The sequence below is a fragment of the Lissotriton vulgaris genome, chromosome 10 (assembly GCF_964263255.1).
Source record: "Lissotriton vulgaris chromosome 10, aLisVul1.2, whole genome shotgun sequence".
NCBI classification, from domain to species: domain Eukaryota; kingdom Metazoa; phylum Chordata; class Amphibia; order Caudata; family Salamandridae; genus Lissotriton; species Lissotriton vulgaris.
In genome coordinates this window covers 842,141,897-842,161,473 of record NC_141698.1, presented here as the reverse complement: position 1 = coordinate 842,161,473, position 19,577 = coordinate 842,141,897, and the positions used below count along the sequence as shown (strand labels likewise).

Sequence of the window (19,577 nt, the reverse complement as noted above, 5' to 3'; positions counted from 1 at the left end):
CCCTGCTATTCATAATTTTGGGGAAATTGGCTGGACTCAAATTAATAAGATTTTCAAAGTTGCTATTCATTTAGCCTTCACTATTTGTTTCTTATGTAGTTTGGCTCCTCAATGATCTCATCTAAATCCAGGCTACAAGTAATTAGATGTATTATTGGCTGTTGCATTTATTTGATTATGTCAAATTGGAAACAAGCTCATAATGTCACCTTCAGGTCCTGGTGGAATGCCATTTGTTTTCACCATAGACTGGATACCAACTATGTCACTCCTAAGTCTCTAGCTATAAAAAGAGATTGTTTATGGCTTCCACTTAGCAAGTACTTATCCTTTCGTGCCTCTTCGACCAATAACATTATTACTGTGCCAGATGAAGTACGAAAGCCACCTTGAATTTCACCTGCTCTGCCATTGTATGAATAGAATATTTTTTACAATGTTATAAACCTTTTTTTGAGCTTTTTTGTTTCACCATTTCTTGTTATAATGTCTACATTTTCTTAGCTATTGTTATATTTCTATATTTGACACAGTATGCTACATATTGCTCTCATTTTCCTTCCCCCTTTTCTTTTTTTACTATACAGTTGCTTACAGCGTAGAATTTCCATCTGATTGTATTTTCATCTATTTTATCAACTATTCAATGCTTTGATGCTTATTACCTCTGTTCTGTCTTTGTTTTGATGGCATATGTTCATTGTTACAATGCTGTTCTTTGCTGTTTTCAAATAAACTCAAACTTAAAAAAAAATTACTTCAGTGATTTCCAAATACTTGAGAATAAAGGAGTACTGTAGATGTTGCTTCTACTTTGGGTACTTCTATGATTGTAACCCATACTTTATTTTGTTCACTTTTACATAAAAGGAGATTTATAGTAATTGGTAGTGCTCAATCAATCAAATAATCAGGACATTTGTTAAGTGAGCTACATACCCGTGAGGGTCTCAAGACGCTGGAGGGGTGCTGCTACTGATCGAAGAGCCTGGTCTTGAGAGATCATCTGTAGGCCAGGAGGTCTAGGGTCTGCCGTAGGTTGGTGGGGAGAGTGTTCCAGGTCTTGGCGGCGAGGTGGGAGAAGGATCTGCCGCCGGCAGTTGTTCTTCGGCGGAGCGGAGCTTGCGGGTAGGGGCGTAGATGCTGAGTCGTATGTTGAGGTACGCTGGGCCGGCGTTATGGAGGGCCTAGTGTGCCTCGATGAGGAGCTTGAAGGTTATCCTCTTGTTGATGTGGAGCCAGTGTAGGTCTCTCAGGTGGGGTGTGATGTGGCTGCGGTGGGGGATGTCGAGGATCAGTCGTGCCGAGGCGTTCTGGATGTGTTGCAGCCGTCTCAGGAGCTTCTTTCATGTTCTTGCATAGAGGGCATTTCCGTAGCCCAAACTACTGGAGACGAGGGCCTGGGTTACTGTTCTTCTTGTTTCGGGGGGATCCACTTGAAGATCCTGCGGAGCATTCGTAGGGTGTTGAAGCAGGATGAGGAGATGGCGTTGACCTGTTTGGTCATGGAGAGGGTGGAGTTGAGGATGACCCCCAGGTTGCGTGCGTGTCAGTGGGTGTTGGGGCTGTTCCCAGTGATGTCGGCCACCAGGAGTCGTCCCAGCTGAAAGGGTGGAGCCGAGGATGAGGACCTCCGTGTTGTCTGAGTTCAGTTTCAGTCAGCTGTTCCTCATCCATTCGCCGATGGACTTCATTCATTCGTGGAGTTTGGTTTTGGTGGTGTGAGGGTCTTTGGTGAGGGAGATGATCAGCTGGGTGTCGTCGGCATAGGAGATGATGTTGAGGTCATGCTGACGGGTGACGTAGGCGAGGGGAGTCATGTATATGTTGAACAGCATTGGGCTGAGGGAAGAGCCCTGGGGTATGCCGCAGATGATCTCAGTGGCGGTGGAGCTGAAGGGGGGGGAGGCGGACGCTCTGTGTTCTTCCAGAGAGGAAGGATGTGGTCCAGTCTAGGGCCTTCTCTTGGATCCCGGCGCCGTGTAGGCGTGTTCGTAGTGTGCAGTGACAGACTGTGTCAAAGGTGGCTGACAGGTCCAGGAGGATGAGGCCTGCTGTTTCTCCGTTGTCGAGCAGGGTCATAAAGTCGTCGGTGGCAGCGATGAGGGCGGTTTCGGTGCTGTGGTTGCTGCGGAAACCGGAATGGGATGGGTCCAGGATGTTGTTGTCCTCGAGGTAGCGGGTCAGTTGCTTATTGACGATTTTCTCGGTGACCTTCTCTGGGCGCAGGAGCAGGGAGATGGGACTGAAGTTCTTAAGGTCTTTGGGGTCTTCCTTGGGTTTTTTGAGTAAGGCGTTGATCTTGGCGTGCTTTCAGCTCTCTGGTGGGGCGGTCATGTCTTTGAAGCTGTTTTGGATGTCTGCGATCTTGCGGTGGAAGTAGATGGCCAGTGAGTTGCACAGGTCCTGCGAAGGGGGAGTGTCGTTGGTGTTGGAGCTGGGGTTGGAGAGTTCCTTCATGATGCTGAAGAGCTCTATGCTGTTGTGTGCGTTGTTATCCAGGCAGTCCTTGAAAACGGTGCTCTTGGTGGTTCTGATGAGTTAATGGTGTCTGCAGGTGGCATTCTTGAGGGCCGTGTAGTTGTCTGGTGATCGTTCGCGGAGCCAGTTCTTCTCCAATTTCCGGCATGTACGCTTGGAGGCCTGGAGGTCTTCAGTGAACCAGGTGGCTTTCTTGCTGGTGTGGCTGTTAGAGGATGTCTTGAGCGGAGCGAGAGTGTTGGTGCAGTCGTCGATCCACTGTCGGAGGTTGAGGACGGCAGTGTTGGGTACGGTGGGGTCGGCTGGTGGGCTCTGGGCGAGGGTGGTGGCTAGCTGCTCTTTGGTGACTTTGCCCCAGCAGTAATGAGGCATCTGTTGGGTGCGGTGGTGCGTTGTGGGCTTCCTGAATGTAAAATGGACTCAGCGGTGGTCGGTCCAGTGGGGTTCGGTGGTGTGGTTGAAGAAGACGTGGGGGCTTGCAGAGAAGATGGGGTCAAGCGTGTGACCGGCTTCGTGGATGCGTGTTGTCACAAGCTGTCTGAGTCCGAGGTTGGTGAGGTTGTCGATCAGGGTGGTGGAGTTGACGTTGTTGTTGTTCTCGAGGTGGAAGTTCAGGTTCCCTAGGAGGATGTAGTCTGTGGAGGCTAGGGCATGGATGCTGATGAGTTCGGCGATGGAGTCGCTGAACTGTGGTCTCGGTCCAGGGACTCCCTAGATGAGGGTTCCTCTGAGGGTGGTGTTGGGGTCGGTGTGGCTCTGGAAGTGCAACTGTTCAGCAGCGCTGAGGGTGTAGTCGGTGTTGATTGAGACTCTGAGGGTGTTCTTGTGGATGATGGCAATTCCACCGCCTACTCCGTTGGTGCGGTCTCTGCAGGAGATCTTGTAGTCTTCCAGGATGGCTATGGCAATGTCGGGTGCTGAGGCGGGGTTCAACCAGGTCGCCGTCAGGAAGGCGACATCTGGGGCGGTTGAGTCGAGGAGGTCCCAGAATTTGACGGCGTGTTTGCGGGCAGGGCGAGTGTTGAGGAGGATGCATCTCAGGTAGTTGAGTTTGTTGGTTGGTGGTTTTTTGGGTCAGATGCGGTGAAGCTGCAGTCCCTGCAAGTGAAGGGCCCTTGGGTGCGCTTCGGGTTGGCCCTATAGCAGGTGTGTTCTCATCCGGGGTTGAGTGCATGGAGGGTGCTGGCGTCGTAGTGCAGTCGGGTGTCGTGGTGTCTTCGGAGTCCAGGGGATCTGGTGCTGGACGCGGTCCAGGCGTGGACGGGCGCAGACGGGCTACCTTAGGTGTGCCTACGGTGTGCCAGTGGTGCGCCCGCTGCGCGCATCTGCTGCGTGCCCGTGCAGCGGCTGCCATATAACGGTCAAATCGGAGGGAGGAGCATCTGGTAGGCGGAAGCGGGCGGTCAATGGGCGGGCGAGGGGGCGGGCTGCAGGGAAGCAGAAACGGGGACGTGAATCGTACGGGGTACAGAGGGAAAAAAGGGGTCGGAGAGAATAGACAATCACAGGGGAAACAGTGGAAATAAGGCAACAGCAGACAATACTACAAAAATAGCAAGCAAAGACAGTATTTACCAGCAAAGGGGCACACAGGAGTAATAGTGCACAGGAGTCACGGGGGAGCGGCGAAACTAGCGGCAGCAGCGGGTGGAGAGACACAGGCGCACTGGTGGTGCTGTGCGGAGTGAGGAGCAGCCTGTCATGCGAGCAGGGTCACACCGGATAAGTATTGATGGTAGTAGTCCTTTAGAGCGCAATAACAACACATGTTTTATATACGTGCTTTTAACTGATTTTCTTTCAGTCTTTCTGTATTCTTTTTGTTATTGCGAGATCTGACAAGCTTGAATGCCTAGGCCTCGTCTCTGGAGAAAGGCACCTTCTTTTACTCAGATACCAAATGATCAGATAATAAATGTCATAGATTCTGAGAGGTTCTTCAGCAGGAATCACATTCAGTTTCTGAATTCTCAAATATATTCAATGATAATAAATCTGAATATTAAAACCCAGGAAAGCACAATATGAGTTCATAGCCTCAGACACAGCTTTCTATTGTCTTGCTAACTGTCTGAGAAAAAGGCAGCTAACTTTCCTCTTTAATGAACTTGTAAAGAGTCAGACAGAGCAAGGCAATGTCCTTTAGTTTCAGTATCCATTTGCACAGCAAAATTGAACAAATATCTTAATTTATGAAAAATAATTCAATTAGCAAATTAGACTTACTATTTCAACAGTATAGTATAGTGAAATATCACATGGGAGTAAATCTGCTCTCAGGGACAAGGTGTAAGTGTTCCAGGGTGTGAAAGTCAGGAAATTTGGTGATCACCACAACCTCATAACAATTCACGTTGTGGGTGCACCACTTTTTTGGCACAGCCACAGCACAAAGTGTTATTTGCGATTTATAAAGCCATGCAAATCTGATTTGTTTGGCTTTGAAATTAATTTTTCCCAAAAAGCAACTATGTTGCTTTGCATTAGGGAGGGGTTCCATGGGAGGACAATAGGCATTCCCATGTATCCACCCAAGGATTTTGGTGCATTTCCAGATTTACTAAATCTAGTTAGGCCTGGGCGGAGTTTGCGGAATTCCGCAAGAGGGCGCCGCTTCTTCCTGGTACTCGAGTAGATTTTCTACTCTAGCTGCAGCTTCCTCAACACAAACTTATGGTTTCTCAAAGCGAGCAGTCGCGACTATCCGTGACGGCCCATGTTGAGAAATCTTGCTGGGAGGTGGTCTAGCATTGCATTTATCTTGCTCACGCCCGACAAACTAACGCTGGCACGCGCGAGTGAGTAAAAAACTCTGCTTTGCGGAGTTGAGTTTATCGGAACTCTGTGTGCTCTGCAGAGCGTGGAGTGCAGAAAACTCAGCAAACTCAGTAAACGGAGCTTGTATACCTGGGAATGCATCAAAATGCTAAGTATTCGCTAGTGAGGCATAACAAGGATAAATAGCTTTATTACTCCTAGTCATTTCCACTTTCTATGCGTGCTACGGAATTTAGCATACATAGAAATAGGAAAATGCCTTTAAGGGAGGTTTTTGTGCAGGAAGGTATGCCTTACTGCACAAAAATAATCCTGCCTGTAATACAGGCACCCTTGCATTATGGGGCAAGGGTTTCGGCATTGGCACTAGGCAGCACACAGTGTGGCAGTGCAAGGAGACAGCAGAAAGGAGCCATATCTTGGTAACTGTAAAAGTAAATATGCCCCTGAGTGTAAGAAGACCCTTCCATGGGACATTTCCATCTTGGATGTGGTGAGAGATTTACTCCTATTACAGGCAGGAGTAAATCTCTGTCCTGGATAGCAATAGAGAGGAAACACACTTAAAGTTGGTGGGTATTCATTAGAACGGTTTTCTCCTCGAGGAACCATATTTTCCCTGTCAAGTAAAATTAAAAAGTTAGCATGCACACTTTTGGTGAGCAGTAACACGCATTATTGTACTCTATGTAAACTTATGCATGTGTCACTGCGTATTTCTAGGAGTACTGCGGGAAAGCTGCAATGTTGTAGCTTTCCAGGAGTTCTTATAGAATTCTTTGAGAAGTTAAAACATGTATAAATCTACACCCCAAACTTAAATGGAAGTTTACAAGTGTGCATTTGTGACCGTTTGGGTATCAGGCACTGAGAGAATTTAAACATGTTAAATGCAGAGGAGAACAATGGGGAACAGGTTAACTTGATGTTCAAAGCTCTTCTGGGAGAAAGGAGAAAAGGCCACATAAAATGGAAATTATTCAAGTTATAGTACATTAGAAATTTCATCACAGATCACGTCATCAGGTGTTCACACAGTACCTGTCTCGAACAGTAGTTAAAAAGGCATTGTGCTTTATGCATGTGTCGTTGGCCTCTGAAAAGGTTGTCGCTTGTTGAGTCAACATGTAACAGTAGTAGCCATGTCTGTTCCAGCCCTGTAATGAAAAGAATTATAATTGGGACACATTAGCGATCTGTAGAAGAGGATGCACATTCTGCACAATTCTGTAGAAGGGAGACTTTAAACATCTGAAGTTGTTCTTTTACTTATTCAAGATAAACCAAAGGAATTAGGTCAGTAGCAACTCCGTCAAATCTGATATCCAGCCATCCTATTATTGTTATAAGCCAGGCGAAATCCACAGAGGTAAATCACACTCAAGGAGCAGGAAGTGGAAAGCACAAGGTGTGCTTTGGCTTGCAAATGTGTGAATTCCCACGATATGTACATGTACTCCAGTGACTGGAGTAACTCCCTTCCCTGATGGGACGGGGATCGGGGGATGTCCAAATTTGGTGGAGGTGCTGGAGAAGGCTTTCTTCATGGGAAAATTTATTTTCTCAACAGAGAAAAAAATAGTATTTTTGCACTTTCGGCTAGCCTCCCTTTTGTGTGGAATGTGTATGTCATGCGCCTGGAATGGCATTCCAGGCACACTGTTACACATGGTTTCCGGCACATTCACGTGACGCTGTACAACTCCAGCCAAAATGTTACATTTTTTTGTGAGTTGGGCACGTAGTGTGTCTTCGGCCAGAATATTTTGCACTAAGGAACATTTCGAAAATAATTTTATTAAGGTAATAGTTATTTTTTAAAGATTGTATTGGCTTTTAAGGAGACAAAAACATACATTTTGATCCAAGAGACATTACTACTGAAAGTGTTATGATTGTTCACAACTAATTTTGTCAAAATGGCACCCGTGTACATAACAGATATGACACAAACACATTGTTAACCCTTTGTCCAGAGTAGACCCAACTGCCCCTCCATCCTCAACCAAGTTTAATTAATTAGTAGAAATAATAAATTATTCTCTTCACAATCTCATGGACTTTGTCAACCCAGCCTCTTATGCAGCAGAGGGAGTTATACACCGACCAAAGCCTGGGCAAGTTGTAACAGCCTGGCCTCTCACAAACTGCTTGACCGCAACATCCCATGTATGTCGCCAATCAGTGGCGGCTACTCGGCTAAGGCGGAGGAGCATAGACCCACTGCTTTTTCGCATTATAAAAACTGAAAATTAAAAAGATAATAACATAGAGTTATTATCATTTTCTTTTTCCCTGCTGAAGCAGTTTTGCAAACGGGGCTGCTCTGCTCACAGAGGAGCAGGGGGAGGAGTAGTGAGGTTCCGTAGGTTCTGAACCCGTTTAATAAAGGTCGTCGGATATGGACGATTTTGGCATCAGCGGACCGCAAATGACGAGTGCGGTATGTACAAGTGTTTTCGTCATAACCGATCAATGAGAACACTACGTAATCAGGGTTTTCGTTCGAACCCTCAGGTTCCATTTTGTGTACGGCAGCCATTTTGTGTGGTTGCACTCACATAGGCCGATGACTATGGCTGAACGAGTCCTTGGGACACGTACACCTTAACTGACTTCTATGTGACCTGACCGAACGGACTCCTTGCCCGAGGCTGACCTCGTTGAGCCAGTTCCTTGTTAAGCAGCTGGTCAGATAGAGATCAAAGAGCAGGACATTGCTGAGTTTATGGTACATGCACACACCCTTCTATCTTGCTTCTCATCTGCTTCTGTTCCTTCCTTTATGGCTTAATTATTGATATGGGTTGAGGTCTCTACGATGGGTTTTGTCCGGCCCGTTCAAACAAGAATGTTGAATTTTGCTTGGTCATTTCTGGTGGGCTGGACAACGGAAAGTGGGATTGTCGTTATGTGATATGTTTGAAATGTCACCCTTCTATTGGTCAGTTTGTATGTAATTGATGCTAGCCAGGAATGTGATTTTTAGCATAAAAGACGATGCTCCGCTCCATGAATTTGTGCAGTCTCTAGCGAACCACCCGTGTTGTGCTTCGTAGATCTCTGTTCCTGGTTGCAGCCAATAAACTTTGGTCTTTGACGTCATCAAGAAGTGTCCTGTGTCTCTGTTTCCCGAGGCAGGGGAATCCGAAGACATTGGGCGTTATCCATGGCGCCACTGGGTTCTAAAACCCGGTTCTTCAGTAGTGGGCACACTGTAAGTGCGCATAAAGGTTTGGCCGGTCGCCTCGGGCCGGCCAAACAGTCAAGTGCACTTTGCAAGTTCTCCACCCAGGCTATACTACAGCTTGGGTGGAGAACATTGACAGGTTCCCACTGTCTGTCTGATCAACAAACCATGGTGCTCAGACCAATCACAATGTTGCATTGCAGCATTGTGTTTGGCTTAGGAGAGCCTGTGTGCTTCCTACTTCCGTTCTGGCCAGGAGAGACGATGTTGGGGAGACACGGTTAAAAGGTAAGTGTATTTTTTTTCTTTTTTGCCACCCCTGATCCATGCCAGTCACCGCTGGCTTTGACATGAGTGGGAAATGCACTGGATGTAGATGGGCCTCTGTGCATGTCATAAGAGGAGGAAATAACTACATTTCCCATCACTGTAGCTCCAGGCGTCGTGTATCCTGCCTGACTAAAACTCACCTCACCTAAATCAAATCTCTCCGAAACATTCCTCAGAAATGATCAGCTCACCATATTGAAGGAATTTTCTACAACAAATACTCTGTGAAGAGCAAATTAGACTGTCTTTCCTTGGCTTGGTTATTATTAGATTATCTATTTCAGCCATGAGGGGGACCAATATCCCCAATGAGGTCAAAGATCTGAGCAACTCTGTTAATGGGGAGTGGCTCTTTATTTACAACCTCCACATAAAATCCCATACTATAACATCAGGACCAGCATTTATCTTAACTTTATCTGTATAATTGCAGTAAGCAACTCAGAGATTGCCTTGGGTCCCTAAATCAGACTTGTGTTCAGATGGCACTGTCAAAAATATCAAATTATCCAAAGACACATGTAGGGCCTTTTCCTCTCTGTCACCATACAGGAAGCAATAGAAGTTTCAGAGCAGGCTTGACATCCACCAATGGCCAAATACCACTGTTCCATGTGTGTCCCTCAAAACTAGTAGCATGTCTAATTTGATATTCGTTTATATCAGCCAGGAATTAAGTATTGACTTTTTCAAGAGTCAGAAGAAAAGAGATGCAACATCATAGTTTCAACCCACTCATGAGAGTAATTATCATTTGCTTATGGAAGGGGACTTAAGATACTTTTCATGCTATCAGATATAAATAACATCTCAGATAAAATAGAGCATCATAATAGGTCTGGCAGTCCGGTCAGGCATCATCTATACAAGTTTTGAAGGGAGGCCATATTGTTTCAAATGTGTGTACTCTCCCTTCTTGCTGATACTTTTTCCCCTGCAGTCTTTAGCCCCTTTAAATCGCCCCTCCAGATTGGGTTGCACTAGTTCCCACTCTGCTTTGTCCCCAACTGCCAGCAAGGAAAATTTGCTCTACAAAAGCACCTTCAATTCATCCAAGCGAGCCACTCTGGACAGCTTGGTTGTGACTTTCACCCCTATGTATTGCAAAATTAATTCAACTATTCCTCCTCTATTGGCAACATATTGGAGTAGGTATTTAACCAGTTTATATTTATGTTCCCGCTGTACTTCTCCCATTGTTCAAATATTCACTATCCCAAGAGCCTTGTCTGTATGGAGATGGATCTAATGTCTGCCTCTCCTACGTGATACAAAAATGTGTTTCATTCTTTGACATGGTCTATCCTCTAATATGTGTGGTCGGCATGTGAGTAAAATATGTAGTCCCTCTTCCTAAAAAGAAACACTCGTTAGCACTTCCTAGAATCCCTTGTCCACTAGGATGTCATTAAAATAAATGAGTGCATCAGTTTGTTGAAAAGTACTTTCAACACCAAGGGAGCCTCCACAAAGCCATCTAGTGTGCACTGTAGTTTCACTAAGAAGAAGTTTGTTCCCCGGTTCTTTGCATGCAAGGCTTCTTCTATGAGTTTTCCGTCTCCCAGCCTACCTTTGACAAAAAACACAACAATGCTTCTCATCGAGGATCACCTCCTAAGTACCAAAAGAAGCTTGTGAAATAGTACAGCCACCCAGCACTGTTTGGTGTCTGCAGATGTATAGTATTGGCTGTGTTAGTGTTGCTATAGAAGCTGGGTCAAAAATAGTGTATGGCTGGGTCAAAACCGAGTTGGAATTGTGGGCAAAAGAATGATGGGTTGCAATGCTATCATGAGTGATTGCCAATGGTTAGACGTATTGCAAGCATTCCTCCCATTGCATTTTGTGTGTTTGTGGTAGTGTTTAGACCTGAAACCTCCTGGTGTCCCCCTTCATTTGATGTGATTCCTGTGGCACTACTACCTCTGCATTGTCAGAAGCCAAAAAGACATGTGCTCAAGACATTTTCACAGGACATTTAAACCCCTTGACATCAATATACTACATGGTATGATAGGGTCCGAGGTCATCTATCGATTACAGGATATGTGTTGACTTTTCGAATGCCTAAATCCACCCTCACCCCTAGTATCCTTCAAAAAGCTACCTAACTATAGAAGGCAAAAGCTCCACACATAGAATCTAACAATGTCTTCGAAAAATAATGTATCCAATTGTTTCTGGTGGAAGTGATGAACTTCCCACCAAGCTCCCCACTGTACAACACACAGTGCTTCACACTGCCAAATGGGGGAAAGTGGGGTTGGAACGAGAGAATGAAATACTGCTTCTGAGTTTTTCCTTTTTCTCTTGGTGTGGTCTTCTATATTACTTCTAATGACTATCAACTGATAATGCTTCTCTTGCGCTTCTTGAATATGTAAATAGAAGGGCATCATCATTATTATTCTCAGAGCAGTCACATAATAAGACAGCCCACACAGTGTTTTAAATAGTGCAGTGGAATCCTTGAAACATTTCACCAGACATATGTTTTATGGACATATCTCGTTACTATAAGATTCTATCTCAATTTTTTGAAAGCTCTCAACTTGTATTCTTTTGGGTAGATTTCCCCAGTAGATCACAATAGTTGGTAAGCACTTAACTTAACTGCTTCTGGAATTTTACAAAATCACAGCCTATATAGTGGTTGCTACTACCCACTTCGAGATGAAACACCCTGTGCCCTTCAATGTCTCAATTAGAATAGCAAATATTCTTAAATGTCATATGGCAAAACAATATTATCAGCTAATCAGATGTTCTCTCACAGTCTCTTTTGTTATATTTTACTAGGCACAATGATAAGTCATTTCTTCTTTCTTTGTCCTCCTGTCCAAACCACTGAGACTATTGAGGAGATGGTGAGAGGGGCTTATGACGGTTCTAGGAGCAGCATGTTAACATTATTATTACAATTCAGAGAAGGTCCAGAGGCAGGACAGCAGAACACATCCCCCCTTGTGTTAATGTTTCTTGTCTTTTGTTTCAGGGTACTGGTTTTCACTGGGCAATGGAGTGAAAACAGAAGTCGGGCGAGATGAAGGATGGCCTGCAACACGGTATGCGCCTTCACTAGCAGGAGAGTCTCTACAAAGGGAAGCCTCCTATCACTGTGCTCTGTAGAAATAGAAACACCTCTAGGCATGGGAACAACCTTCATACAGAACTATGCTGAAGATGCTCACTAGTACTATGTGACTTACTACAATCACATGACAGCTGAGACTTTAAGTGGCTTTGAAACTGTCCATCCTACCCAGCATCCTCTGGTGAATTACATGTTCCAATGGAGGTTACCAGAGATGGCTGTAGAAAAGAGTGCATGAAGGACACAGAGCATTGACCTTTCTTCAATGGCAGGGAACAGAGAGATGATGCGGGTAGGAGCATGTCACCAATTTTATGGCTTCTGTAAGTAGGTGTATAAGACATTATAACAACAATGCATATTGGGACTCAATCATCTCCTTGACTTCGCTGTTCAACTAGGCATGCTCGTTCTATTCCAACTGTGTCCTTCACTTGAGGTTTAAAATCTGCGGGAAGCCTCACATATTCTAAAATGTCAGTACCATCAACCATCTCCTTCAAGTTCCAGACTCTCACCTGGTCTAACCCTGCCCTACTTTCCAGGTAATTGCATTTCAACAGGAGGAACACATGTAAGGATTCGCTCCCCACCCCATCTCTTCCCATTCAACCTGCAGCTGAGTCACTCACTCATATCTTTTCCTAAATTTCTAGAACAGCGCCTCTTATTTGAATCACTTCTCTAAATGTCAGAAAGGCCTCAGAAAAGCGTTTTTTAAGCCACAAATCTCTTGCTAGGATCATCTTAGCATTATATTTTGGGGTTCAAAGGCATGGTCATCGATCATTTTATTAAGAAGTTCAACATCCCCTTTAGAAACTGTTGCAGGCGAGGATGAGCATGATCCATGTGCATATGCATTGTCTGCAGGAAGGGCAGCATGGGCGTAAACATGCCTATGTCCTTGAGACCTCTGATGGTGGTACATCTTTTTATTCAAGGACAGATCGAGTTGACATCTGCTTTGCATTACTTGGCAAGTGGCCATCTGAGATCAGTCCTTCTGTGTTCTACCTCTTCCTTAGGGGCATACTAGTTGTGATGAATTTCCATGCCTATAGTCATGCATGTAGAAGTAAAAGGTCCTCACTTATTGATGAATGGTCTTAAACAGACTACCTCCTAAGAGTTTGCCAGAAAGGAGGATAGGTTTCAACAGGTTTCTACAGGTCTCTACCAATCCTCTGCTAATCCCACCTCACCCAGTCTCCATCACCAAAAGCTTCCTTCGCCTAGCCAGACAGTCTTCTCTCTGACTTTTAGTCATCTATAGGCCAAGCAACATGGCTGGTTTAGCTGGTCATATCATATGAGATTCCTCTGTTGTAAATGGCACTGAGGCCACTTCAACTCCACAGTCATATTTTTAAGCGAAATTAAAGTTCTCTGCTGGACCTACAAGTGTTTTATGAGACATGGTGGTTCTTGAACCCCAGACACTAACATTCGCAGTGCAGCATTGGACAGACAGCTGTCATCTCCAGTACATCCCGGGCTTCACAGTCTATGTTTACCTCAACGGGAGACTCACATGAATCTGGTAATGCCGCTTGTAGTGGGGGAGGGGAGCCAGAGCACTCTCATTCCAGTGCAAGGCTGGCACCGGGATGGATATGGACCTCATCCTCAATCCGAGCTGCGGGGGTCTGTGTACCACCAGCCTCTGTCCATGCTTACTGTGCATTGTCCAGTAGGTGGACCCAGAGCCCCTAACGTTCATTGTCTCCCACTCATTTTTGCCCCTCCCTCAAATCATTGTACACACAGTCTGTGCAGCTTCAATCCAGCTTCAGCAGTCATAGAATGGGAGGCAAGCAGCTAGAGACCTGACAACCAATCAGTTAGCCCAACAACCTCCAGTGCCTCTCTATGCAGCACTTCATACTTATCTGCTTGCCTCCAGTGGGCACCTGGGCCCCCACCATCACTTGACCTCTAAGGCAGTGCCACCATGGGAGAGTACACTGACAGGAGGGGCTGGGGTCGCAAGAGAAATATTGTTTATTACTCTTAATGTGATGTCTGCATTTCCAGCTCTTGCTTGTAGTTCATAATGTGCCATTGATTGTTTGTGTGCCATTGCCAAGAGATGTTGTGCAGCTTGTAAAAAAGAAAAGGTTGGATAATCTTTTAGGTGCTGGCTAGAAAGTTTTGTTTCTAGCAATTGAAGGCAACGTTCAGTTGCAGAAATAAAAGCTTATACAGAAATTGTTCACTTACGAATAAATGAAGAGGTTTAATCACACTGTTGCAAATTTTGGCTTCATATTGTGTATCAGAATTGTGTGACCAGTTTTCAATTTTGAGATGGTGACATGCAAGGACCAGCAGATCACCATCACATTGTTTGCATTCCTAAATGGGACAAATCATTTTGTTTAAAGCAGACCAACTTCCAGAAAATAAGTACATTTGCTCTACCCATGATGTCAGTCGGGCAGTTTTTCTCAGCTCTTCAGATGCTGACCAACACGATTCCCTTTCCAAACCCATTCCCTATAATTTCGAGGAGTTTGTAACATTTCAATGATTTGCAACAACACTTTTGTTCAAAAACCATAAATCCATCCCATTGCATACCTCAAATAGTAGGAGACAATGTTTTCACATTCCCTCCCTTTTTGCGATTCGGAATGAGTTGTTAAACTTGTTTGTTATTCTGAAAGGCTCCACCAAAATGGAAACCATTTTGTGTTTGCAAACCCAATAAATTTTGTCATTGCAAAATAGTTTCATACATCTGGTCCAATTTCTTCTACATGTTCCTGTGACTCATTCTTTGACAAATCATTTCTACCCGAGTACTGCATGTTATGAGCTGACATCAGTTCTGCATTTGAAAACTTCCTTTGTCAGAGACAGTCGGTCTTAGTCGCGTGGTTCCATTTGCAGTTGTAGAAAAGAGTGAAGTGATAAGACTTGGGCAAGTTCCTGTTTTATAAACCTTAATGATTGTGTTGTTCGTTTGAAGAGATGATTCTGCTTGAGCGAAGTTATTTGTGCACCTTGTACAGACTTTATTGGTTCTCATTTGTTGTGTGAACCTACTGCTATGTAAACAGTTGGCTTTTCATCTCTTGTGGAAAGGGGCGACCATTCGGTCCCCCCGAACGTATGGTGGAGTACCCCGATCCCCCCGGGAAGCCATCTTGGGCGGGAGGCGAGTCTCGGCTGGTATGCCCGAAGCGGCGTAGCCGGGGCGCGCCTTTTCCCGCCCTGGAGTGGGTTGTCCTAGACACTGACGCGGCCGGCCACGCCCTCGGAGGCAGGCGGAGGCGGGTTTACGCCCGCCCGAAGACGGATAAAAGGAGCAACAAGCCAAGAAAGCATCCTCTTGTTCCTGTGCTCTGAAGCTGCACCTCCCCGCTGCACGTGAGCTCGAGACGGAACGAAGAGCCAATTTTGAGCGTTGTAATTTTGTTCTTGTTCTTTCAGATATCTGCGTTGGAGAATGCCGGGCAAGAAGGTCGGAAAGCGGGTCGGGACCGATCAGATGCTCCGCATGCTCATAAAGGAGGTAGCCGATCTGAAGAAGCAGATGGCGGTAAAGAACGGGGAGGGAGGACCGAAGCGAATCGTCGGACCAGCATTGCCGGGAGTAGTCCCTAGCGGGAGAGGCAAGAGGTCCAAGAGGGGGGCACCTGGGGGGGAGGCCCCGGTTCCCGATACACCGATAGAGGAGCCAACCTCGGTTCCGAAGGAGGTCTCCCCCGTGAACGGGGAGGATATGCCTCCCGAGTTGGCGGCACAACTGGCAGCGTGGTTGGGAAAAGAGAGTGAGGGCACCACGGCTGACGACGCCAGGGCAGTAATGAGACAACTGCGGGAATCTAGAGAGGCCGCGAAGGCACCATCTTCTGTTCCCCCACAGGTTCCGGTGGGTGATACCGCAGCGGGCACGAGTTCGGCAGCAATTACAGCACCGAGTTCAGGTAAGCGGCTACTGCCGATTGCGGGGGAGGGGTCTGTACCCTCACGAAGGGAGAAAGTGGCCCAGCATGTTCCACTTGAAATTAAGGAAAAGATTTGGGCCGATAAGTATGTGAATATATTTTCTTTGCTTACTGACCATTACGAGATGGAGCATGTGAAGGGCCAAAAAGAGCTTATGCATCCGAGTGTTTGGCGCGCAAAAATGGCCGCCTTTAAGGTCGACGAAAACATAGGTACTTGGGGCAGAGCGTGGGGCATTTTTACCTCCATTATGGGTGAGCGAAGGCCTGAGTTGTTGACGGAGTTGCCTATTTACCAGACACGTATCATGGAGTATTCTCTAGCGTACGAGGGCAATCAGTGGTTTTGTTATGACAATATATTTCGGAAGGCTAAGGAGCATGACCCAGCTCTAACATGGGATTGTTATGACTCCATTTCTTGGCAAAAAATGGAGAACTCGGTCATGTTAAAGGTACCATTTTTGGGGGGTAGCGGGGGGGAGTCTTCCCGCCAAACCTCTGGGACACCCTTTCGGACGGGTGCAGGTAACGAGCACCACTCGAAGTCGAGTGGCAACACAGGTAAAAGGGGGATTTGTTGGAATTTTAACAGGGGAAAATGTACGAGGCCCCAGGGGTCATGCAAGTTTAGACATGAATGTGGGGGGTGTGGACCGTCCTCCCATCCTGAGACCATGTGCAGAGCCAAAACGGGTGATAACGGTGGTAAGGGAAGCGCCAAACAGGTCTAAAATAGTCCGAAGGGCGCCTTTACCTACCCCGATTGATACCATGGCAATGATTCCTTGGCTCAACGAATACCCGGATCATGTCTCCGCTGGGGTGTTGCGAGACGGGTTTTCATATGGTTTCCGCATTCCAGTGGGGGATTTTCGGGGTGAAGCAAGTTGTAAGAACCAACTGTCGGTCCTGCAGCATACGGCGGTGGTACAGGTAAAGATTGGGAAAGAGGTGACTCGAGGGCGTGTTGCCGGTCCATTCGATTTTCCACCGGTTGCTAACTTTGTTTGTTCCCCATTAGGGGTGGTCCCCAAGAAGGACCCGGGTGAGTTTAGGCTAATACATAACTTGTCAGCCCCACGAGGTCTTTCCGTGAATGATGCGATAGACCCGGAAGTGTGTTCGGTGCGGTACGCATCTTTCGATGAAGCCGTCACCATGTTGAATCGCCTGGGGCCCAGAGCGCTGATGGCCAAATCAGACATCGAGTCAGCGTTCCGGTTGCTCCCGGTACACCCAGACGATCAGCGTCTTCTTGGTTTCATGTTTCAGGGTCGCTATTACATGGATAGATGTATGCCAATGGGTTGCTCTATATCTTGTGCCTATTTTTGAAAAGTTCAATTGTTTTCTTCAATGGGTATTCACGAGAAAGACGGGTTTGCAGCATGTTATGCATTATCTCGATGACTTTCTGTTCCTGGGGGCAGCCGGAGATCCAGAATGTGGACAGGCTTTAAAGGAATTTTGTGTTCTAATGAATCATTTTGGTGTGCCATTGGCACCAGGTAAGACCGTGGGTCCCTCGACTTCACTCGAGTTTCTGGGGATCGAGCTCGACTCGGTGGAAGGTTGTTTTCGGTTACCCAAAGAAAAAGTGTTAAAATTCAGGGCATCACTTGAAACTTGTATTCGAGAGTCTAAGGTAAACCTGCATCAATTGCAACAAACGGTGGGCCAGTTGAATTTTGCCCTCAGAGTAATACCAATGGCCCGCCCCTTTTCCCGCTCGATCGCACAAGCCATGGTCGGCCTTAAGGAGGGACATCACCGCACGAGGCTTTCGGCAGAGATTCGCCAGGACATGCGCATTTGGTTGGCATTCCTGGCGGATTTCAATGGTCGAATTGTTTGGAACAAGCCGGCGGTGTCCTCCGAGGAGCTGGGGCTGTGGACAGATTCGGCGGGGAGTATAGGTTTTGGCGCCATATTCGGTACGCAATGGTCGGCTCAGAAATGGCCGTCATGGTGGCACGAGTGCGGGCTGACGAGTAACATTGCCTTCCTCGAGCTCTTCCCTATTTTGGTGGCCCTGAAAACATGGCCTGAGGGGTTCCGAGATCACTCTGTGGTATTCTGGTCGGATAACATGACCGTGGTTGAGTGTATCAATAGTCAGGCAGCACGTTGTAAATGGATTCTGAGATTGCTTAAAGAAATTGTATTGTTGTGTATGCAGTTGAATGTGCTCTTTAGGGCGCGACATGTCCCGGGGGTGCTGAACCAAGCGGCTGATGCGCTTTCTCGTTTCCCTATGCAGGCCTTCTGGGGTTTTCTGCCCACAGCGGACCCGGTGGCGGCACCCTTTCCCGAAGCTCTCTGGTCTCTCGGTGCCCCGAACTACAAAACCTCGTGGGAGAGAGTTTAGCACCCAGGACAAGGAAGGCATATGAAGGGGCGTTTCATTCCTATTGGTCCTTTTTGGGTTCTGCTAGGTGGGAGCTTTGGGGCCAGGAAGAGCTTGTCGTAAAATTTTTGCTGTCTTTACATCAGGCAGGCAAATCAGTAGCTACGGCCCAGAGGCATCGGGCCGCCATTTCCTTTATGGCAAGGGCTCATGGGATCCAGGACCCGACAGCGTCTTTCGTAGTACAGAAAGCGCTACATGGGTGGCAACGCCTGGAGGGTCGCAGAGTAGATGAGAGACACCCGATAGGTCTGGATAGATTGGCCCTGTTATTTTCTGTACTCCCTGCGACATGTTCATCCCAGTATGAAACAGTGTTATTCCGAGCCGCTTTTGCGCTAGCATTCCACGGGGCTATGCGGGTAAGCGAACTGGTGGCGAAGAACAAGCAGGATACGGTGGGGGGACTGTGCCGGGAGCACATCCAGGTTAAGGGGGAGACGATGACTGTCTCGTTTGTCAGATCCAAGACCGATCAGGGTGCGATTGGGGACTGCATAGTCATACATAGGATTCCCGGGTCTCCCATGTGCCCTGTTGTTTGCGTAGAGGAATATTTGGCGCAGAGGGTGGCATCATGGGGGGGGACCTTGTTGAGACACGCTGACGCCACCCCACTGACTAGGTTTCAGTTCCAGCGGGTGCTTGCGATGTCAATTTCGGCCGCGGGCTTGAACCCCGGCGAGTTCGGGACCCATTCCTTTCGGATAGGGGCTGCTACTGAGGCTACAGCCAGGGGTCTGAGTGTGGAAAAAGTAAAACGTTTGGGGCGTTGGTCCTCGAATTGTTACAAAAGGTATGTGCGATTGCACATGTTGGGAAGCTGTAATGATGTACTCACGCTTCTTGTTTTTGTTTGGTTTACAGTTTCGCAAGCTTACGAGGCGGGGCGGACTGTGCAGTCGACCCGACACCTGGGAACCAGCGGTCAGACATCACCGGCTGCGGAAAGAGAGGTGTGGGTCGTGGGCCACTCATACGTGAGGCGTGCCGCGGACGTATTCAAAGCAGGTGACATGATTCACATGGCTGGGGAATACAGGTACAGGGTGACCTTCTACGGAAGGGGCGGGCTCTGTATTGACCAGTTTCAATCCTTTTTCGAGGGTTTGTTAGGGCGGACAAGGTCACCGCCGTCTATAATCATAGTCCATCTTGGGGGCAACGATTTGGTGGCCACTGGTAGACGACTTCTTCTCGAGGCAATACTTTCCACAGTAAGTTGGTTGGCGAGAAGAGTTCCAGGGTGCACAATTGCATGGTCCCATATGATTCCACGGAAAGTATGTCGGGGGGCGAATTCGGTTTCTGCTCTGAATCACTCAGTGAAGAAAGTAA

The 19,577-nt window shown here is 47.0% G+C and overlaps 1 protein-coding gene across 1 annotated transcript in view; it reads right to left on the bottom strand.

Moving 5' to 3' along the window:
• The window catches only part of LOC147688873 (macrophage mannose receptor 1-like), a 731,375-nt gene that overhangs the window by 527,996 nt on the left and 183,802 nt on the right, over window positions 1–19,577 (bottom strand). Inside the window, exon 10 of the mRNA XM_086941773.1 lies at window positions 6,301–6,416. Coding sequence (XP_086797899.1) covers window positions 6,301–6,416 — 116 coding nt within the window. The remainder of the gene's footprint in view (window positions 1–6,300; window positions 6,417–19,577) is intronic.